General features: G+C 34.2%; 1 protein-coding gene across 1 annotated transcript in view; it reads right to left on the bottom strand.

Moving 5' to 3' along the window:
* Positions 1 to 711: 711 nt before the first annotated feature.
* Positions 712 to 20,084, bottom strand: part of RIF10 (polyribonucleotide nucleotidyltransferase) — a 40,094-nt gene continuing 20,721 nt past the window's right edge. Inside the window, exons 10-25 of the mRNA XM_090306857.1 lie at positions 19,509 to 19,772; positions 18,692 to 18,766; positions 17,322 to 17,435; positions 15,637 to 15,729; positions 13,573 to 13,751; positions 13,183 to 13,366; positions 13,019 to 13,066; positions 12,816 to 12,888; positions 7,872 to 7,945; positions 7,484 to 7,591; positions 7,306 to 7,400; positions 4,525 to 4,588; positions 2,553 to 2,606; positions 2,353 to 2,394; positions 1,247 to 1,723; positions 712 to 1,092 (exon numbers count right to left, since the gene is read on the bottom strand). Of these exons, the coding sequence (XP_090162983.1) occupies positions 1,406 to 1,723; positions 2,353 to 2,394; positions 2,553 to 2,606; positions 4,525 to 4,588; positions 7,306 to 7,400; positions 7,484 to 7,591; positions 7,872 to 7,945; positions 12,816 to 12,888; positions 13,019 to 13,066; positions 13,183 to 13,366; positions 13,573 to 13,751; positions 15,637 to 15,729; positions 17,322 to 17,435; positions 18,692 to 18,766; positions 19,509 to 19,772 (1,785 nt within the window). The 3' untranslated portion in view covers positions 712 to 1,092; positions 1,247 to 1,405. The remainder of the gene's footprint in view (positions 1,093 to 1,246; positions 1,724 to 2,352; positions 2,395 to 2,552; positions 2,607 to 4,524; positions 4,589 to 7,305; positions 7,401 to 7,483; positions 7,592 to 7,871; positions 7,946 to 12,815; positions 12,889 to 13,018; positions 13,067 to 13,182; positions 13,367 to 13,572; positions 13,752 to 15,636; positions 15,730 to 17,321; positions 17,436 to 18,691; positions 18,767 to 19,508; positions 19,773 to 20,084) is intronic.

The raw sequence follows: 20,084 nt of genomic DNA, 5'->3' as shown, positions 1-20,084 counted from the left end.
TTAAAATAATGTTCATGCTTACTATTTGGATTTTACGTTTTCCAATCTGGTTCGTTAATGTTAATAATTTTTATAAAGCTGATCTACTTAATATCATTTTAGCACTTTGGTGTTAATTTAAATTAGTCGTTTTAATTTAATCCCTATCATTTTAGAAGTTAATTAATTTGATCCTTAAAAATAAGATTCTTTTTTGTTGAGTACAAATTGTAACATAAGGGTAGAGAATTAAAACCGACTTATTAATCCCTTGCACATTATATGTTAGTATGCTCCCTTTGGTATTGAGACTTAGTCTAAGACAAATATAGTTTTAGTTTATTTATTTGATTTTAGGGTAATTGTTTTAAATGACAATTAAGCAACTCTTGATTTTATTCTCTTCTTTTTTTTTTTTTATCTATTAACATTTTTGTCTATGGATTCAACATTTGACATAAGAGTTGGTCGGAACATGTCAATAATAAAAAAATTGAAATATAAAACATATATAAAAAAATTATCACAATTGTAGATTTAGTATTATTAATAAAGTATTTAAATTTAATTTAAAATTCTGAATGGCTTGTTAATTTTTTTATTTTTTTTTAAATATCGATTGACATCAATATTTGATTGATATTTGATCTACATTTCCATGACATTTTCATCTACCATACAAATATTGATTCTTTCTTCCTTTTTTATAGTCAAAGTCAAGATCCACGAAAATTATCGAAATAAGTTTTGTTTGCCAATAATTTAATTGAAGTATGAATTGAATATTTAATATGTTATCAAAATTTTCATAAACATGCTGACTTATAAAGAAAATAGAATACATCCTAATAAATTCGAATATTAAAAAAAACAAATCAGAACCTGCAAGAACACAAGGGATTCATTTCCAGTGGTCACATGTATTCCATTAAGAGAGCTCTGACATGGGAGTGATCTTCATATGAACAAATATCTCCCCTGCACTTGGGACCAAAAAAAATGGGAGTTCTGGGACGATTTTTTTCCTGCTTTTCGATGTTATGCTCGTGCTCAGTTGCCTTTCTGAACATTTGTATCAAAGATTCAGGGGGGAAAACCACAATTTTCCTTTTCCTGATAAAATTTTCAATCAGCCAAATAAGTTTTGAGAAACAGTATGAACTACACAACAAAGTTGTGGACCATATGTAAGATTTACAATTGTACAACTAGAAATTTGGCAGCACGTGTAGTAAGGAAGAAACATACATAGGACGAGAGGATTTACCTTGGTAATCTTCAAGTTGTGAGGCACTTGTATCACTAATCCTCTTGCTGCAGAATGAACGCTAATATACAGTTGGTGTATAACACATAATAAACGAATCTGAATTCATCCTTTTCATTCACTGAAGTTTGGTGTTGAATTGAAGACACTACTAACTACTCAACTGCTTGTGCTTTTTGTCTGTTCTTTGCTCATAGGTCTTTCTTTCGTTGCAGTTACTCCTTTTCGTATAAATTTCTTCTGAAGTTTTGCAGCATCCTCCAATGAATTACCTATTGGTGCAGCACCTCCTTTCTGTACATTAGTTTGTTCCATGTTCTCCTTACCAGCTTTCTTAGGTGTACCTTTATCAGTGCCCTTCTGTGTTGCAGTCTTGTTTCTAGAAGGGTTGCCTGTATTCTCCTTTGAACTGGAATCCTGATCAGCATCTGGAAGCAATGCACGATGGCTAAGGCGGAGCTGGCCCTTTTCATTTACCTGTATTATTGTGAAAATAACTTAATAGGTAAAATATTATTTAACATTTACTTCAAAGGTGGAATCGGATTATGGACATTCTCGATGACTACTTTCATTCTCCCTTGTATGTCTTTCTTAATGTTTCTAATAGCAGATGTCAAATACTGAAAGCTGCAAGAGAAGTAAGTTGACGAGAGGTACTCTGCAGCAAGTAAATCATAAAGCCTATAAAATAAGGTTATACGCAATTGCAGAAGTTAGGAATATTGTCAATTTAGTTGGTAAAGTTTGTTTCTAGCTTCACGATTAGGCTCTTTATCTAAAAGTTACCACAACTATTCTCCCTCTAATCCTCCTAAGAAACTATTCATAGAGGAAGTCAACTCCGTATAAACTAAAAGACAATTCCGATGAAACAACAGAGTAGCATAGAAACTAATCCGACTACCGAAACCAATTAACAACAAAACCCAACTAACAGCTAACGATTAAGACACTCGAAAACAAAAATTACAAGATTATCTCCAATTCTACTACATCAGTGAAACTTTTGAATAATTAAAACTAGTGGGAGCCCATAAGAGTTTATAACTTACAACCAATCAATATTCATACAATCTCAAGACAACAAGGACATATAATCTAACCTCAATGAGTTTGACGTCAATTTTGTCTCCAACTTTAAAAGCCTGCCACAGAAAAAGCTTTTTTATCTAGAGAGTAAAAAAGGAACGGTTTATTGGTTTCTTCAAAACTTTGACTGAAATACCATTTACAAATCGAACCAAAAAAAAAAAAAAAGGAAAAGAAAAAGAAACAAAGGAAGAAAAGAAAAAAATATACTTACATCTTCTGCCTTTGCCAACCAATCTGAGCTCAACTCACTAATATGGCAAAGTCCCTATAGGAAAACTTACAATAGGCACAAGTCAAGGGGCTATCTAGGGTTGCACAAAATGGTTTTACAGAAATTAAGGAAACCAAAACACCACATGAAAGGAAATTCAAGATAAGGCTTTTAAAGTTAGCAATTATGTTTGATTTAAAATAGCGACTACCAGGATGTTTTAAACAAAGTGCTAGTTTTAAAAACAAGGACAAAAAGATTTTTAAATCTTTCTTTCTTATTTGACCTTGTTACTGGACATTACTTTCTGTGTTTTATTTTTTGTTATTTACTTACTTTCTTGTTTCTTTTGTTCTTTGTATTTTGGAGCATTAGTCTCTTTGCATTAATGAAAAGTGTAGTATCCTTTTAAAAAAAATTCATACCATTACCATTGAAGCTAAGAATTAGAAAACTCTGAGGTGGTAAATTTGATATAGGTCTAAGACAAGATATTACATTTATGTAAGGTGGGCTGAACCAAAATACGATACTAGTTTAAATTGAGTATTGTATTTTTGAGATATTGAACAAGACTAGAATGACACATGGCAATTTTACTTAAACGATAGTGATAGAAATGCTTTCAGGAATATTATTAGGGTGGATTAGTAATTAGCTGGAGAACTTATGGCGATTTGTTATAAATAGAGTGACTGTGAAGGGGTGAAGATATGGATTGATTCAGTTGGTTTATGCTTGAGTAACAAAAATTAAGAGAGGGAGGGTCCAAATATCAATTAATAGGCCAAAATATTTAGTGCAATTTATGTTGATGTAACATGTTTTAATGTCATTTATTTTGAAACTATGAATGTTTGCCATGATGAGTTATACGCTTAGCATGACCAGTGATTATGTGATTTTATGTGGGGCCTTAAGTATGTGTGTATGTTACATGAAATTATGAATTTGATTTGCGATCTCCTTTCCTTCCCACATTATTTTGACTGCACAAAAGTGGTGGATGTCCAAGGACACTAGTGCGTGAAAGTGATGTTTTAAGGTTGATATGTACGAAAGTGATACATACCTAGACACACCTATGTGTATGAAAGTGACGCATGCCCAGTGGGTTATGTATACATGAAAGTGGTGTAAACATAACTGTGTACGAAAGTGGTGCACATCCCGATATACCTAGAAAGGCCTGAGGTGTATGAAAGTGATGCATACCCAATGGGTTCTGTGTATATGAAAAGTAGTTTACAGTACACAAGGCATGATGTTAATGAAAGCGATGCACATCCAGAGGAATGGAAACAAAATGAGCCAATAATGAAAAATGTTTAGGTCCCACTAGTATGAAGTTTTCCACTCATATTTACACATGATTGCATAGTCTAGCCTCTGTATTGAGGTTTCACACTAAGTATTTTAAATACCTTTTTTAAAATTGTTTTTCAGGTAGGGGAAAAAACGTATCAGATGCTTGATGAGGAGATTTGTTGATGGTGCATGGGACTAATAGAAATACGTCCTCTTAGTATTACATTTTCAAGATGTTTTGAATGTTTTAATGAGAACTATTGAGGTTTAGTATTAAATTTAAATATTTAATTTTAACTAAAGTTTTAAGGATTACGAACTGAAGATTTGTCTTGGTTTTTTTTTATCAAATGGTCTTGACAATGTTTTACTTATTTATAAAATTTTATTTTAAGTTTAATGGTCATCTAGTTTTGGTTTTGAAACTACATACTTGTAGTAATGACCCCGGTTAGAAATCTCGAAAAGTCAAGTCTTTACATCTTGTAGTTCTTTTATCTTTTATATTGCAGTATATTTTAGTTGTTTGGATTCTATCAAACTAATAAACTCAAACTAAAAATGGGGAAATTACTACTTGTTACCCTATATCATAGAAGTCTCTGCCATACATACATAAATGTTAAAACAATTTTAAGTTTCTGCCAGGCATATGCCATTATACCTCTCGTCCAGGTGCTATCTCGACAAATACACCATAAGCAGCAATCGTCTTGATCTCACAGTTCCTGGAAGGAAAAAGAACGAGAAAGTCTGAGGTCATACTCCAATAGTTTTGTTTGAAGAAACTAGCAAATGTTATTGAGGGCAATGCAGCATATGGTATCTTTATTAGGATGAAGCCCTGTATATAAGACCTTTGAAAAACAACAGATCTGATCTGCAGAAGCAGTGTTCCAGGGGAGCATATCATTTCCAATTTTATCTTTATAAAATTTTCGTCAGCTCTCAAATCCAAAATTATCACATTTTTGTAGAACTCATCTTCATGTATTTGTATATTTTTAACAAAATGAACAGATAAGTAAATAAATCAAAGTTATGTTAACTTCATAATCATTTGGGTATTTTACTATGACATCAACATTTTATTTTATACATTTGAAATGTATTCACTTGTTTTTGGAACCTTAAACCTCTGGAAAGGCTTAACTAAATGGAGCCAACTAGAGCATAAGCTAAACTGGTTAAAGCATTTCAAACTTGACTAAGAGGTTCCAATCTTGACATTACATTTGTTGACTTAAAAAAAAGAAAAATAAAGGGAAAGAAAAAAAAAAAGCACTTAGCTAAAGGGGAACACGACTTCGAAGGCTAGCCATAAGCTTAAGAAAACTTGATTCGAGAACTTTCTTGAAGAATCAAAGGTCTAAAACGCCTTGCCGTGGGTCTTGCCAATTGAATGAATTCTATTTTCTCACTAAGGCCTATTTTCTTTTTGAAAAGGAAACATACTTCTCAATGAGGCCTACTTAGCTCCCAGCTCCCTATTGAACAACCTTTCTCTTACATTCAAATCCCAAACCAGCTGATTATTCACCCATCAACATGAAATAGCCCCCTTTCAGATTAGAGTGTACAAATATCAGGAGATAACGTTGAAAGCAGGGCCAAGAGGTGGGTTCTCTTCCTGTTCTCAACTTTGAACTCTAGAAAATGAAAGAAGGCGGCATTACCTTTCACGACATTGAACCTCAACCTTTGATGGAATTGGTGGCACAACCCATCGCCCAATCCTTTAAATGGAGACAGTAACTCTCCTCCACAAAGCCAAATCCTCCTACATCAATCTCCATAACAATTTCAGTAGGAGGCCATTGTTCCTTTTTGCTTGAACGAACCAACCCCAGGTCCCCAAGGCCCCCAGAATGAGGGGAAGAGAGGTCCACTTCTAGCTCACCAAGTTAGATTCTGGATTATACACTCCATTCCAAATAAAGTCTCTAATCAAATATCTTGGCGAGCTTGAGGACTCTATGTTAGATGATATAACTAAATTTTTCTTTACCCACTAGTTTAACCTTTTGAGTCGATTAGTGATTTAAGATGGTATCAGAGCAGGTGATCCAGGGAGATCCTATGTTCAAGCCCCTACAACGTTGTGTTCCCCCCCTCCAAATTAATATTCATTTCTACTTGTTTGGCTCTTCTTCATATTTCAAGTGAGGGAGAGTGTTAGATGATATAATTAAATTTGTCTTTACCCACTAGCTTAAGCTTTTGGGTCAATTGTTGATTTAAGACTTTGATTAGAGGATAAAGAGGGAAGACGAAGAACAGAGAAGTATTAAATAGGTAAGTTGCCTTTTTTTCTTTTTTTCTTTCTTTTTTTTTTTTTTTTATAATATCATTCGAGTTAGTTTATGTATACCTCGACTAATCTCACAGATCCTGCATGAACCAAATAGGCAAGTAACTGTTTTGGCCACCCTCAATCTACATTCCTTAGAAAGCTTATGATTCTATTGGTCTAACTTTACTTTAAACTTACCAACCACAACATCCCAAAAACTACAGGCCTGATAGTTCCCACCAAAGGGGATGCCCAAACGATACCGTGGACTATAGTGAAGTCTAAGAACCAATGGTTATGTGATGCACATCTGAGATTATTTTACCTCCTCCTTATGCCTTCTTGGTCTTGACTTGATACTTGATACGATCACATTACCAGATATGAGAAAGGCAATCCCAACTTTCTACAACCCAAATGAGCAGCCACATTACCCGCCTCTTGGCCACTAATGTTGACACTGACCAATAAGGGATTCCGAAAGAATTTTGAGAAAATTCTGATCCAAGAAGGAAGAGGTTCAACATAGACCACCAAGCTATAACACTGATTTATAATGGATGCTGAAAATAGGCATGTTTTCCGCATACTAAATATGAGTAACTTCCATAAATAGGCCTCCCACTGCAAAGAACTCTCATGCCCATAAACAGGAGTACTTATCTTTTTGAATTTTTAATAATTTAAATTTGTTGTTACACAAAATAAGAGAAAACCTATTTTTATAGACTAAATACTTTTGGAATTCTGTTCTATGTAATAAGTTAATAAAAGAAGACTCAATTGCTAGTTTATAAATACTAGGTCGAAGCCTATCATTAGAAAAATGAAACGAGACAAATGCCTAGTGATACAAGAAGAAACCATTAAACAGTAACAAAATCATAAAACGGCATAATTAGAAACACTTAGTTTGTTAACCATTTGTAGTGAACTCTTTTTTATCATAATAAACTCCCTTCATTAGACTTCATAGAGATATTTCTCATTGTTTGGGCTACACCGAAACTAGTCCTGTACTGCAAGATAAAATGAAATCATGTGTAGCCTAAGTCAACTGAAGTAAACCATCCCAACTAGAAGTCCTTCCTTCCATATGGCACCTTCCTCGAAAGGAAAACGATGTAAAAAATTATTTGGAGAAGTAATTACCTATAAATATCACCAATAGTTGGAACCATTGTCAGATTGCTAATAATAGCTTTAGATTTTTCCAAGCTTGTCAAATCCTTTGCAGTAATTTTAACCTACAAAAGCAAAAAAATATCAAAATTGCAGTTAAAAGAGTCACAGCTGGCCAAGTTGGCTAATAAAATTCCGGTGAACATACTATCCCATCATCTCGAGTGTCAATAGCCTCAACTCCTGTTTCCTCTATAATGCTCTTCACCTTTTTTCCACCAGTACCAATGATTAGATTTATTTTTTCAGGTTGAACCTATCAGAAAATCAGAAAATGAGAGCAGTAAATTTCAAGTTTTATTATCAATATATTAGGCCAATCGAAAACATTCCACTTGAACTTTGGAAAGAGGAAAAAAAATTTGTATCCTTCCTACCATTCTAAAACAAATACACAATCTTCTTATATAGAAGAAATACCATCAATCAATATGGGAAATATAACAAATATAAATAATAAATATATACATAATACACAATCAATATTACAAAAGATGGGAAGGAAATTCAACAATTTGAGATGGCCATTGACAAACCTTCATGACGTGAATCAATGGGGCATATGGTGAAAGCCTTTTTGAAGGAGGAGGAGATGAATTCAACATTTCAGCTGCCAGTTGAAAAACATACTATAGGTAAAATCATAAAACTTAAAAGAAAATCACAGAACTTTACTTACCAATGTCATCAATCCCCATAAATTGATGATTAGAAGGCCACACAAAACTAAAATCTATTAGAACATGTTGAGAGTCAGTCAAGAATGCAAGGGGTACTTTTCTCTATTCATCTCATGCCCATTACCCTTGTTGATCAATACGATCTACTGGCAGAGCGCTTACATTCATCTTTTATTTATTTATTCTTTTTACCTTTAATGTCTTTTGACAGTGGCCTAATTTCTCCATTTATGTTATAGCCCAATTAACATTCCTTTTAGGTTATTTACGACCTAGCCTATTTAACTCAGGATGTATATAGGACATGTTTGTATGTATGAGAATCTACAGTTAATACTTCTCATAAATACAAATGCTACCATGTAATAAGCTTGCATGGGCAACGTGCAAGGCGTAAAAAAGTATTGGTAAAACAATTCACCTGAGTTACATAATTGAAAAAGATAGAGATTTGCATTTAAGTATATGGTAAAAAGTATTGAACTCCAATTTCTTGACTCAAAAGCTGAAGGTTCTGACTGGTCTTCACTGGATGTTGATATTCGGGCAGCAGTTAAAGGGGAATTGATGGTTGGGAGATGAAAATACCAGTTTTATTTCACAAGGTTTAGCTGCCAAAAGAAGAAGAAATCTAATTACTGGACCAGGCTCCAGCCAGGGACTATCCTTAACTTCTTTTAGCGATATTAAGTATGAAGTGTCATCCTTTTTTTCTACCTCATATCAACAAAATTCAGGTATCCGTGCCATCCCTTTTAACATTTGTCTTTCTCAAGTTTCAGCATCCCAAAATTCACAACTTTCTGCCTGCTTTTCAGATGAGGAAAATTTTATTGGCATTGAAAGCCCTTGGAAAAATAAAGCGCCTGGTCCAGACGGCTATACAGCAGAGTTTTTCATCAAGTTGTTGAAGATTATGCAGGCTGATTTTCATGATTTGTTAGCTGAATTCTTTAAAAATGGGAAATTGAATGCTTGCATCAAGGAAAACTTCATTTGTTTAATTCAGAAAAAAGAATCTGCAGCTTTTGCCAAAGATTTTCGACCAATCAGCCTTACAACATCAGTTTATAAGATTATTACAAAGGTGCTAGCCGAAAGAATAAACAAGGTGATGCCTACCATAGTCTCTTCTTCTCAAAGTGCATTCATTGGAGGGAGACAAATAACCGATCCGGTTCTTGTGGCTAATGAAATTGTAGAGTATCGCTCCAAGAAAAAAAAGTGGTGGATTCTTAAGCTTGATCTTGAACAGGCCTTTGATAGAGTGGATTGGAACTTTCTTGAGGAAGTTCTCATGCTTAAATGTTTTAGTTCTAAATGGATCTCTTGGATTAATGGGTGCATTCATAATCCAAATTTTTCAGTATTCATCAATGGAAGACCAAGAGGGAGAATTCAAGGTTCGGGAGGAATAAGGCAAGGGGATCCAATTCCCCGATTCTTGTTTCTGCTTGTTAGTGAAGTTTTATATGCACTTGTCAACATAATTTATGAGAAGGGTGTCTTCGAAGGTTTTGTGGTAGGAAAGGATAAGGTACATGTCTCTACCCTTCAATTCGCTGATGATACACTTATTTTCTGCAAATATGATGATAATATGCTGAATGCTCTCATCGAAATTACTGACCCAAAAGGTGTTTGGCCCAAAAGGTGAACTGGGAGAAATCAGCATTATGTGGTATAAATATTGATGATGATAAGCTGCTGTCCACCTCCACTCGTCTACATTGCAAGGTTGAATCGCTTCCCTTTCTTTATCTTGGTCTTCCCTTGGAAGGCTATCCCAAGAAAGTTACTTTCTGGCAACCCGTTATTGATAAAATCCAGAAAAATCTTGATCGTTGGAAGCGTTTTAATTTATTTCGTGGTGGAAGATTAACTTTATGCAAAGTTGTTTTAGAAAATCTTGCTACATACTATGGGTGTGTTTGAGGCAAGGACTATCCTAAGACTATAATAACAATCTCTTGCTACAGTAAATACTATTTTGTATTCCTGAATTAGCTACAATCCACTATTTCAAAACCCCATTTGCTACATTATTTACTATTTGCTACAATTTTTACTATTTTACATTCATCATTTTTTTATTCTTTGCTACAATGTTTACTATTTTCTTCTCAACCTAAAATAGTTTACACCTCAAACACATACCATTATAACTCAAGCTAAAATGATCTACACCCCAAACGCAAACTATTATAACACAACTATAATAATCTAGGACTATAATAACCAACTCTTTACCCCAAATGCTCCCTATATGTCTCCATTCCTCATGCCAGCCAAGGTTATTGCAACAATTGAAAGAATTATGAACTTTTTCTGGAAAGGTCATAAAGGGAGCAAAATCAATCAACTTGCTAAATGGGAGTTGGTGTCAAAATCTCTAATGGATGGTGGTCTCGGTTTTGGTGGCTTTAAATTTTGGAATCTAGCTCTTTTGGCAAAATGGGGTTGGAGATTACATCATGAATCTGATTCCTTATGGTGTAGAGTGGTCCATAGAATTCGTGGTAAGGATCAATTCTCCTGGCATACGGCTGGAAAGTTTGGCATGAGTCTTCGAAGCCCATGGATATGTATCTCTAAAGCTTGGTTGCAAGTGGAAGCCCTTCGTGTTTTCAAATTGGGTAATGGGAAAATAATTTCTTCTTGGCAAGACACTTGGGTTGACAACTTTATGTTATGCTCACGATTTCCTTAGCTTTTTAGAATTGCTTCACTGCCTAATGGATCGGTTTTTGATCATTGGGATGTTGAAACTTTGTCATGGGATATTTCCTTCAGGAGATTGTTAAAAGATTCCGAAATTATTGAATTTCAGCAGCTTATCCAAAGCTTGGTTCGAAAAAAAAGTAGAAGCTTGTGATGATTCTCGCATTTGGAAATTGAATTCTTCAGGAAGATATTCAGTAAAATCATTGTCAAAATTCTTGGCTGCCTCGGAGTCCATCGATAAAGAATTATATAAAAGCGTGTGGAAGACTAGCAGCCCAAAAAGAATTAATATTCTTATTTGGGTGATGATCTTTGGAAAGTTAAATGGCTCTTCTTCAAAGGAAGATGCCATTCACTGTTTATCCCCATCTTTGCCCTCTTTGTCAAGCTGCAAGTGAAGATCTTCAGCATTTATATTTTGATTGTAGATTCTCCTCAGCATGTTGGCAGAAATTATTTGATATTTTTCAGATTCACTGGGTGTTCAGTGGCTGTTTCAAGGAGAAGGTTGTCCAGATTCTGAGAGGTCCTAAGTTGAAGACGCAAGCTTACTTACTTTGGATCAATACGGTGAAGGCAATGCTTGCTGAAATTTGGTTTAAAAGGAACCAACGGGTCTTTCATGAAAAATCCTTAGAGTGGATTAACCGATTTGAAGTTGCAAGGCTTAATGCATCTACCTGGTGCTCTCTTTCCACGCCATTTTCAAGCTTTTCAGTGCAAGATATCTATTTAAATTGGAGAGTTTTCATCTTCCTACATTAGAGTCATCTTTTTATCTCATCTTATTTGGTTCATGCTTTCAGTTTGTACTTTATTATGTATCTTCTTAAGTTAAGAATTGTCTATTTAAATTACTTCAATATTGGGATATGATGACGACGCTAAAGATGTGTCAACCTCGTTGAGATATCCAAGTACGTATGCTGATCCTCTTGTCTTCTAGTTTGTATAAACTATTATGTATTTATGTTTTTTTGTACTTTGAGCATTAGCCTCTTTTCATTATATCAATAAAAAGTTTTGTTTCCTTTTCAAAAAAATAAAAGATTATTAAATAATTCACTTCTTGCCATAGGCATGCACCTGGGTCACCTTGAAAGATTGGCAGTAAATCTTTTGATTGGCCAATGTTAACCTCCTCTGATAATAACCTTCATGTTAATGACAATGACTGAGTGGCATAGTAATGCCGCTCATTTCGATGAATACCTCTCCTAGTTCTATGACTTCTATACCAAGTATCCCTTGTTCGTCTCCTCAGAACCTAATTGGTTTTTCAAACTCCTTTGTGCTGCCATTACAAGTCACAAGGTGAATAGCCATCGTTACTAATAATAGTCAGAGCCTGTACTCATGTTTATTTGTGGGAAGGGCAAACATTATGTCCTAGAAGGCTGCTACCGGTTCTAATTGCAAAATTAAGAAGGTAGAAAACAGTACAGTAAGGTCTTGGTATGTTTCCTTTAAAAAAAAGAAAAGGAAAAAGAAAAATTCTTGGTTTATAAGTTTTATGACTACCATCAAGTATTCATAAAACATTACAAGAACTAAATGGTTGTATCCTTTGGTGATGATCATACTAGACTCTAGTGGATCTTCCTAATGAAAGAGGAAACAGAAGTCACTAGGATATTCCAAAATCACTACAATATTATCAGATATCATTCAAATGCTAGTTCAAATAATGTTCGTTACTTCTTATTTATTTACTAATGTGCACCTCCCTTTTGTTTGCCTCTCACCTCGATTCAATCAGAAGACTTGTTGTCTTAGAGTGTGCCTTGTGCTTAACACTATTGTGTACTAGTATTTGCATTACTGAAGAGTAAAAGCAATAACCAACATACAGGGTATATTTAACGTTGAAATTAGAGGTAAATCTTGCAAACCCGAAAATCTTAAAGTTAGTCTTCTCTATCAAGGAAAACCCACTTTCGCTAACTGCCAAAATTTCTCTTTGATAGAAAGTAAAGAATATAGACACACTTCCAACTAATTAAATTTCTCTCTAAGAAACAAATTCACGATCATAAACAAATTCTAAAAAAGGAGTATGAAAGCAGTTTTACTAACCAAGAATATGCTTACGCCCCTCCTTTGCTTGCAGGAGCGCCTCTCTCATAATGGGTATAGTAATGCCTCCCACCTATCATATCGAGACAGATTCTTATCTTAGCGAGCACTTTTGAAGCATATCAAGTAAACATATTTATAGAAAATGAGATAATTATTACCAAATCTGTAAGAAACTGGGAGATAATCTACGAATAGCATACCTTTATGTCCATCTGAAATGCTGTTATGCCCATTTCGTTACCAGCTAACTGTAAAACACCAATTTTATGCATAATACTTGGAGTTAATAGCCACAGTTCCAATAACTTTGTAGGTATCTGAATCTTATTTGAATAAAAAATCAATTAAAGCTTTAAAATAATACCTTAAAATCCATATCTCCGGAAGCATCCTCAGATCCTGTTATGTCAGACAGAATAAGTGGAGTTCCATCTCCCCCAAATTCTTTTGTATCAAGAACCAACCCCATTGCTATACCAGCAATTGGACACTTAATTGGAACTCCAGCATCTTGCAAAGCCAATGAACCCCCACAAACAGATGCCATGCTATCATGAAAAAACCAGCAAATATTAAAAAGTGAATAAATGTTTAAAAGAGTTTTCAAAATTATTGACAATGAACAAAGATCCCATAGTTTAGATGTTTTGAAAGCATTAAACATTTTTTTAAAAAAAAAAAGAAAAAAGAAAGAAAGAATGAAGAGAGAGAGAGAAAAAAGTTTGACAGCATAAAAACATATGAATCAACTAACCTTGAGGAGCCATTGCTTTCGGTGATTGTACTCTCAACACGAATGGTGTATGGAAAATCATCTTCAGAAGGTAAAGATGGTTCCAGTGCTCTCTCTGCAAGCATACCGTGACCAATTTCCCTTCGACTAGGTGCACCAATACGCCCAGCTTCTCCAACACACGATGGGGGAAATGAGTACTGAATATGAACACCAGTTATTAGTAACGATAACCGTACATTATCAGGACTCGACACCATCTTAGCGAGGTATTTAAAAACGAATACCATAATGCAATTTTCCATAATAAATGCGCACAACTAAAATTGGAGGGGATTCTTTTGTGGAGAGGGAAAATATATGATTATTTATTTTACCTTATTTTTCATACAGCTGCTACTTGGTCCAAGCTAGATATATCCTTATAAAATTATTCTTAGTGATATATGTGCAAATTGGAGGGGATTTTCACAACCTCCTTTAGCCTGGGAGGTTTTCCACCCTTCTGTAATTTCATTACATTTTTTCTATGGGAAACCAAACTTCCATTAAGAAAAAAAAATGAAAGAATAGAATACAAGGGCATACAAAAACCAAGCATACAAAAGAAAACCCCCACAAAGAAAGAGAATCAATCAAGAAAAATAAGACCTAATGATTAATTTTTTTTAAAAAAAAAAAAAGTTCCCAACGTCCAAAGAGGAAAATAGAATCTCACAAGAGACTAAACATCACTAGGTCCTCCCTCAACTTCTCTAAAGGTTTTATCGTTCCTTTCCCCCAAAGACCCCACGACAATGCACACACCCTGACTTGCCACGACCCTTCCCAAAACGACAGATGGAGAAGACTCCTTGTACTCCTCAATCATCTCACATCAAAACAACCATACTAAAGAAGAAAACTTTATTGAAAGCTTAAATTGATGGGTGAATGTAAATTTAATATTATATCAATAATTTAACACCTCTCTCACTTGTGGGTTTGGAAATTTGTAGAAGACTCAATAAGTGGAAATGAACATTAGTTGAGGAAGAAATAACATTGTAGGGGTTTGAACATAAGATTTCTTGAACCTCCTGCTTTGATATCATGTTAAATCAGCAATTGACATAAAAGGTTAAGCTGATGGGTGAGAGTAAATTTAATATTATATCAACAATTTAACATTAACTCCCTATAAACTCTTGAATGGAAATGGGTTTGATGCTTGAGGAATGATGCTTATGTTTCTCGTTATTAGTGTTGTCTCTTTCACTTTTTTCTTTTCCTTTAAAATATTGTGGTGGTTTTCAAGTGAGGTCCATGTTGTAGCATCAAAGATGGATATGGTAAACCAATTCAGCATAAATTTATAATTACTTTTCTAAAAAAACAATTTAACATTAATTCTTCTGTTAATAACATGCCAAATGAAGAATTAACCTTCTTTGGAATTTTCACCTTCCACATAGAAGAAAAACAAACTCCCTAGAGATAGAAGGGTCCTGCAAGCAATGAAAGAACTAGCTACCGGAAAAGCTCTCAATATGGTTTAGGCTTCAATGACGAACGTCTCTTCTCCCTAGTCAAAGCTCAAGTCCCAAACAAAGATGAGAGATTCATGGCATCTATTGTTTCCCTATAAAACAATGGATGACATAAACCAACCAAAAAAAAAAAAAAAGAAGCTCCTAGAACAATCCAGGACATTAACCAAAAACAATTTCCCATAGGGGACAAATGATATAAACATGGAAACGTAGTATAGAGGGTTTATACCCACCCACTACAAACATATTATTTCACTTAACATCCATATATGATGATGATGATACATCTGCTAATAAGAGGAGAATTTCATAACCTCCATCAGCCTAGGAGGTTCGTCCCTTTCGTAATTTGATTACATTAGCGAAGCTATATTTCTCTATATATACATCTATATATCCCCGAACTGTCTAGAGATCACAGACAAAGAAAAGGAAAGCATTGAAAGTCATATAGATGTAAAAGTTTCATCACTAATGCATAAATTGAAAACTTAAAACCTATAGAAGAAGAAGAAGATAAAAAAAAAAAAAAAAAAAAAAAGAATTAAGCAACCTGAAGGTAGAACCTTTTCAACTCATCTACATCAACAAGGTTGTCCACTCTTTGTGCCATTTGCCTATCCCCGAGCGTAACCACTGCAAGTGACTGAATAAAAAAGGAGCATATAAGTATTGAAAATTTAATGCTACTACATCTCAACATTTGTCTGCCTACTAGAATAGTCATGCCATACCAGGGGCCCGAGCAAGAATTACTTGCACTTAACATCTTTTCATTTCATATATATAGACATTATTTCTTCATTCAAAAGGAAGATAAAATAATCCCTAGTTTTTCAGTTGTATTTGTCTTTGAACTTTGAAGCCTTGTATTTTGAGCATTAGTCTCTTTACATTCTCTTGATGAAACGTATCATATCCTTTCAAAAAATAAAAAATAAAAATAAAATTCTAATTTAATTTTGATTTTGGATTCCTACATTGATAATGATTCCTAAACCGAATGGGTCAAGGATTAAACTACTATAAACAAGGCATCTCCTCTTCATTCCAACCAGAGCTCATTTAGAGAGAAAACAGCCCCCATCAGTTTCTACATGATTTTGAGGTTAGGAAGACATTCTTGTGAGCTGAGGAAGGAAATCAAAGCTCGGGATTGCGAACTTCACGTCAGGAATGAGTGTGGCACAAGTCTTTCTTTTTTCTAGTAGATTTCTTACTTGTATGGAGTTTGAGTTTTATGGTGATTTGAGTAGAACTCTGTTTTTAGAATTTTGATGCAATGTTTGGATTTTTTTTCTTTATTTAATTAAGAGACTTCATGTGTTTGTGTACTTAAAGTCTTTTGATCAAAGATTAATTGATTATTTTATTTAAGTTTTAGCTCAAGAGAGTAACATTTTGATTAGAATAGCAAATACATGACTGTTCGTAGATTCTTGCATGAGTGGAAATTTTATAATAAATGTTGTTGATTACTTTACTAAGTGGAGAACAGAGTTCCTGTAGTGATAGACAGGAAAGGTCCACTTGTAGTGACAGATGAGAAAGATTAAGGATAATTTTAGGAGTAATTAACAAATTATCTATAATGCCTTGCTTGTATGTAGGAAATGGACCGAGAGGTTGATTTTACAAACTAGTGGGAGGATTAACCGAACTCGGGAGAGGAAGTCAATGACAATAGTATCTTCTTGGCTTATGTTTGTTGCATGATAAAAGTAATCTTCTTTTTTTCTCCTCGAAAGTTAAAAGCATGCCAATTTAAATATATTTCTTGAATGGAGTAATTTTTTTTTTTCTTCTTCAAGAGAGAAAAATGATGAAAAGTCATCTGTTGATTGATTGAGTTTATTGTCGAAGGCAATGAAATCTAAGACATCTCTATAATTGTTGTCTCCATAGGAGTAGTTTAAATTAAAATCAATTTTAGCTATTAGATTCTCTAAATAAAATAAGGTAGAAGTAGCTTTGATACTTAACTAAATTAATAACCCAATCCTGTTGACGATTACTCAAACCCATTCACTGTATTAAATATAAACACCCTATACTTGCAAGTTTACATGGTGTAAAAATCACGCAACAAGAGGAAGCAAATCCAAAGTTACAAAAACGACCTTATATTGGTTTGTTAGTTACACATAGGTGTGTACATTCACGGCAATCTGCTACTAGATAAGCACAGTATAATATCGAAATAGGAGGTAACACACATGCAATAATGATCGTCACAACCTGAGTTTCACCACGAGTGAAAAGTGTGCTGCCATGTGCCCGAGGAAGTAACCCACATTTTGAGTTAATTGGACGTATCTCAACCGGTGTCCTCCCATCACTTCTTCTTCCACCCTAGCAGTAACGGGCAGAGAGAATATGAAAACAATGCCATAAGACTAGCTTTCTTTTCCCTTAATATATGTCAGTGTTTGGGCTTATTTGCACACACCTAAAAAGTTCTCATAGGACAACCATCTAACCCTACTACATTTTGTGGATGAAGAAACTTGAAGAATATTAAACCCTAGGATGTGTGATGACCACTATGTCTTGAGCTACATTGACCCTTATTAACCATTAAGCAAACTCATGTCGATTGACATGGAAATAGTTTTAGTTAATGAATTGATCAAACTACATTCTTCGAGCTACAAAATCACCTTTTGATAAGAAACAAATGATTTTCGTTAGAGTACGGAGATATTGTTTTTAACAAGAAACTAGACCTTTTATCTAAAGAGCATCACAATTGTATAAAAGCCACCATTATGAAAAGTATCTTAACAAACAAGGGAGATGATTCAAAGTCAGCAAATTCTATACATTCACTCTACATTGCAACACTATTGTCCAAATTGCAGGCCACCGATTGAATGAAAACTGAAAAGAACCGTCTACAATGGTTACACTACACTTCATCAATGGAAAATGAAGATCAGTACCTACTTGGCAATACAGAGCAACCAACCACTCATGACCCAAAATTTCAATAACAGCCTGATGATGACATGGTTAATTATTTCAATACATACTTGCATTGGAGAAAAAAACTCTCTTGGGCCCAACACAAAAAATCAGGGACAATGCTAAGGCAATTTTTTCTGATCTAAAAAAATCATCAATGGAAAATGAAGATCAGTACCTACTTGGCAATACAGAGCAACCAACCACTCATGACCCAAAATTTCAATAACAGCCTGATGATGACATGGTTAATTATTTCAATACATACTTGCATTGGAGAAAAAAACTCTCTTGGGCCCAACACAAAAAATCAGGGACAATGCTAAGGCAATTTTTTCTGATCTAAAAAAATCTGCAATACTCTTTGAATTTTCAATCAGAATGACAGCTAGCTTTGGTGACGCTGTACTTTTCACACAGTTATGGCAACAAGATATGCATGAATTCTATGATCGAGAATGTGGAACTAATGGCAACCTCAACCAGAATATTTTGTATAAAAGCAAATCCACATATTTATATTGGCTATAAAATTAGATGTAATCTTATCCACTAAAGCCTCACCCTTCTATTCACAAGGCATGTGCTAGAGACGAGGGAGGAAGATCACATTGTGGAAAACATAGAATATAGAGCAATCATACCTCTACAATCCGTCTCCGGAGCAACTTGGATGTCACTTCTTTAAATACTAACTTTACGTCTACCTCAGAAAAGAGCTAGAAAAAAATAGAATGATATGGTGTTAAAGAAAACTACATACCATATGACGAAAGAATGCAAATAACAAAAGATAATTCTTTCGAAATAGGGCAACTATATGAAACAGTTACTGGAAGTAATCAAGTTTTATTCTGCTGTATGAGGTGTAAAATTCATTAAATTTGGATTTCAATATTTAAAAAAAAAATTATCCAAAATACGTTTTTATATTTATAAAGTAGAAACTTAAAATGTACTTATAGAAATAGATAGTTGAAATTACCCTAAAAAAGCTAATATGTCATATCCTACATAGGTGGCTGGAAAAAGCTTTAGATTCATGACCTCGGTTCACATATAGAAAAACATTTTTCAAATTTGCTTTATATTTGAGGTTTGGGCCAATTCACTCCTCACGCAAGCATTTTACTAATATACTCATTGATGCATAGCGTGATCTGGGATTAGAAATATAATTGGGGCAATAATGGTTTTTTTTATAATCATATTATTAGGTACTTAAACACCTTAAGAACTACATCCCAAAAACCAATTGTTGAGGTGAGAGAGCCAAGACACTTAAGTACCACATTAGTCATCCCATTCTGACCGATGTGGGACAAAGGTAGCCCATACTACCTTAGTTTCTAACACATATATCATATTGGATTACTGTTAGAGCAGGAGAAAACTAAAAGAAATCACAAAATACAATCCAAACAGCCAAATATAATTAGAGTAAAAGGAGATGAGGATTACTGTTGGAATAGGCTTGCGTATAGTTGGTTTAATATGGACATCACCTTCATCAACTTCACCATCCACCACTACTTCATCATCCTCATCTTCATCCTCCACCAAATCAGGTATGGGTTCAAGACCCCCTGAAGTGGCATCTAAACTGACGTAACCTTCTTCTGTCAATATGGTAATAACTTTTTCTTCTAATGATGAGAGAGCCTTTCGTCGGGGAATTTTGTTTCTAATTTGCAGAACTTTTTCTAACTCATTTCCAGCAATTTCCTACAAAAATATTATTTTAGCAATCATCCAAGCATATGAATAAAGGGAATTGTACAAAACAAACGGATGTTATGTCTTCCATTTAAAATCATAATAAATTAGAAGTCACAGATTCTGAGGGCTTGAGACACGGAAGCTCCAATATTGGAAGCAGACATGGTCTGTATTGACAGACTGTAACATTACCATCACGTGGTGTTTTTTTCTTTCTTTCTTTTTTTTTTTTTTTTTTTTGTGGAAGAAAGTTACAGTCGTGGAAATTATCATTAACATGAAAATTCCCTAAAACTACCAAGTTATTAGCAGTAGTAT

This window comes from Benincasa hispida, chromosome 11 (assembly GCF_027475165.1).
Source record: "Benincasa hispida cultivar pf3 chromosome 11, pf3_genome.v1.1, whole genome shotgun sequence".
NCBI lineage: Eukaryota > Viridiplantae > Streptophyta > Magnoliopsida > Cucurbitales > Cucurbitaceae > Benincasa > Benincasa hispida.
This window is presented reverse-complemented; position numbering and strand designations above follow the sequence as displayed.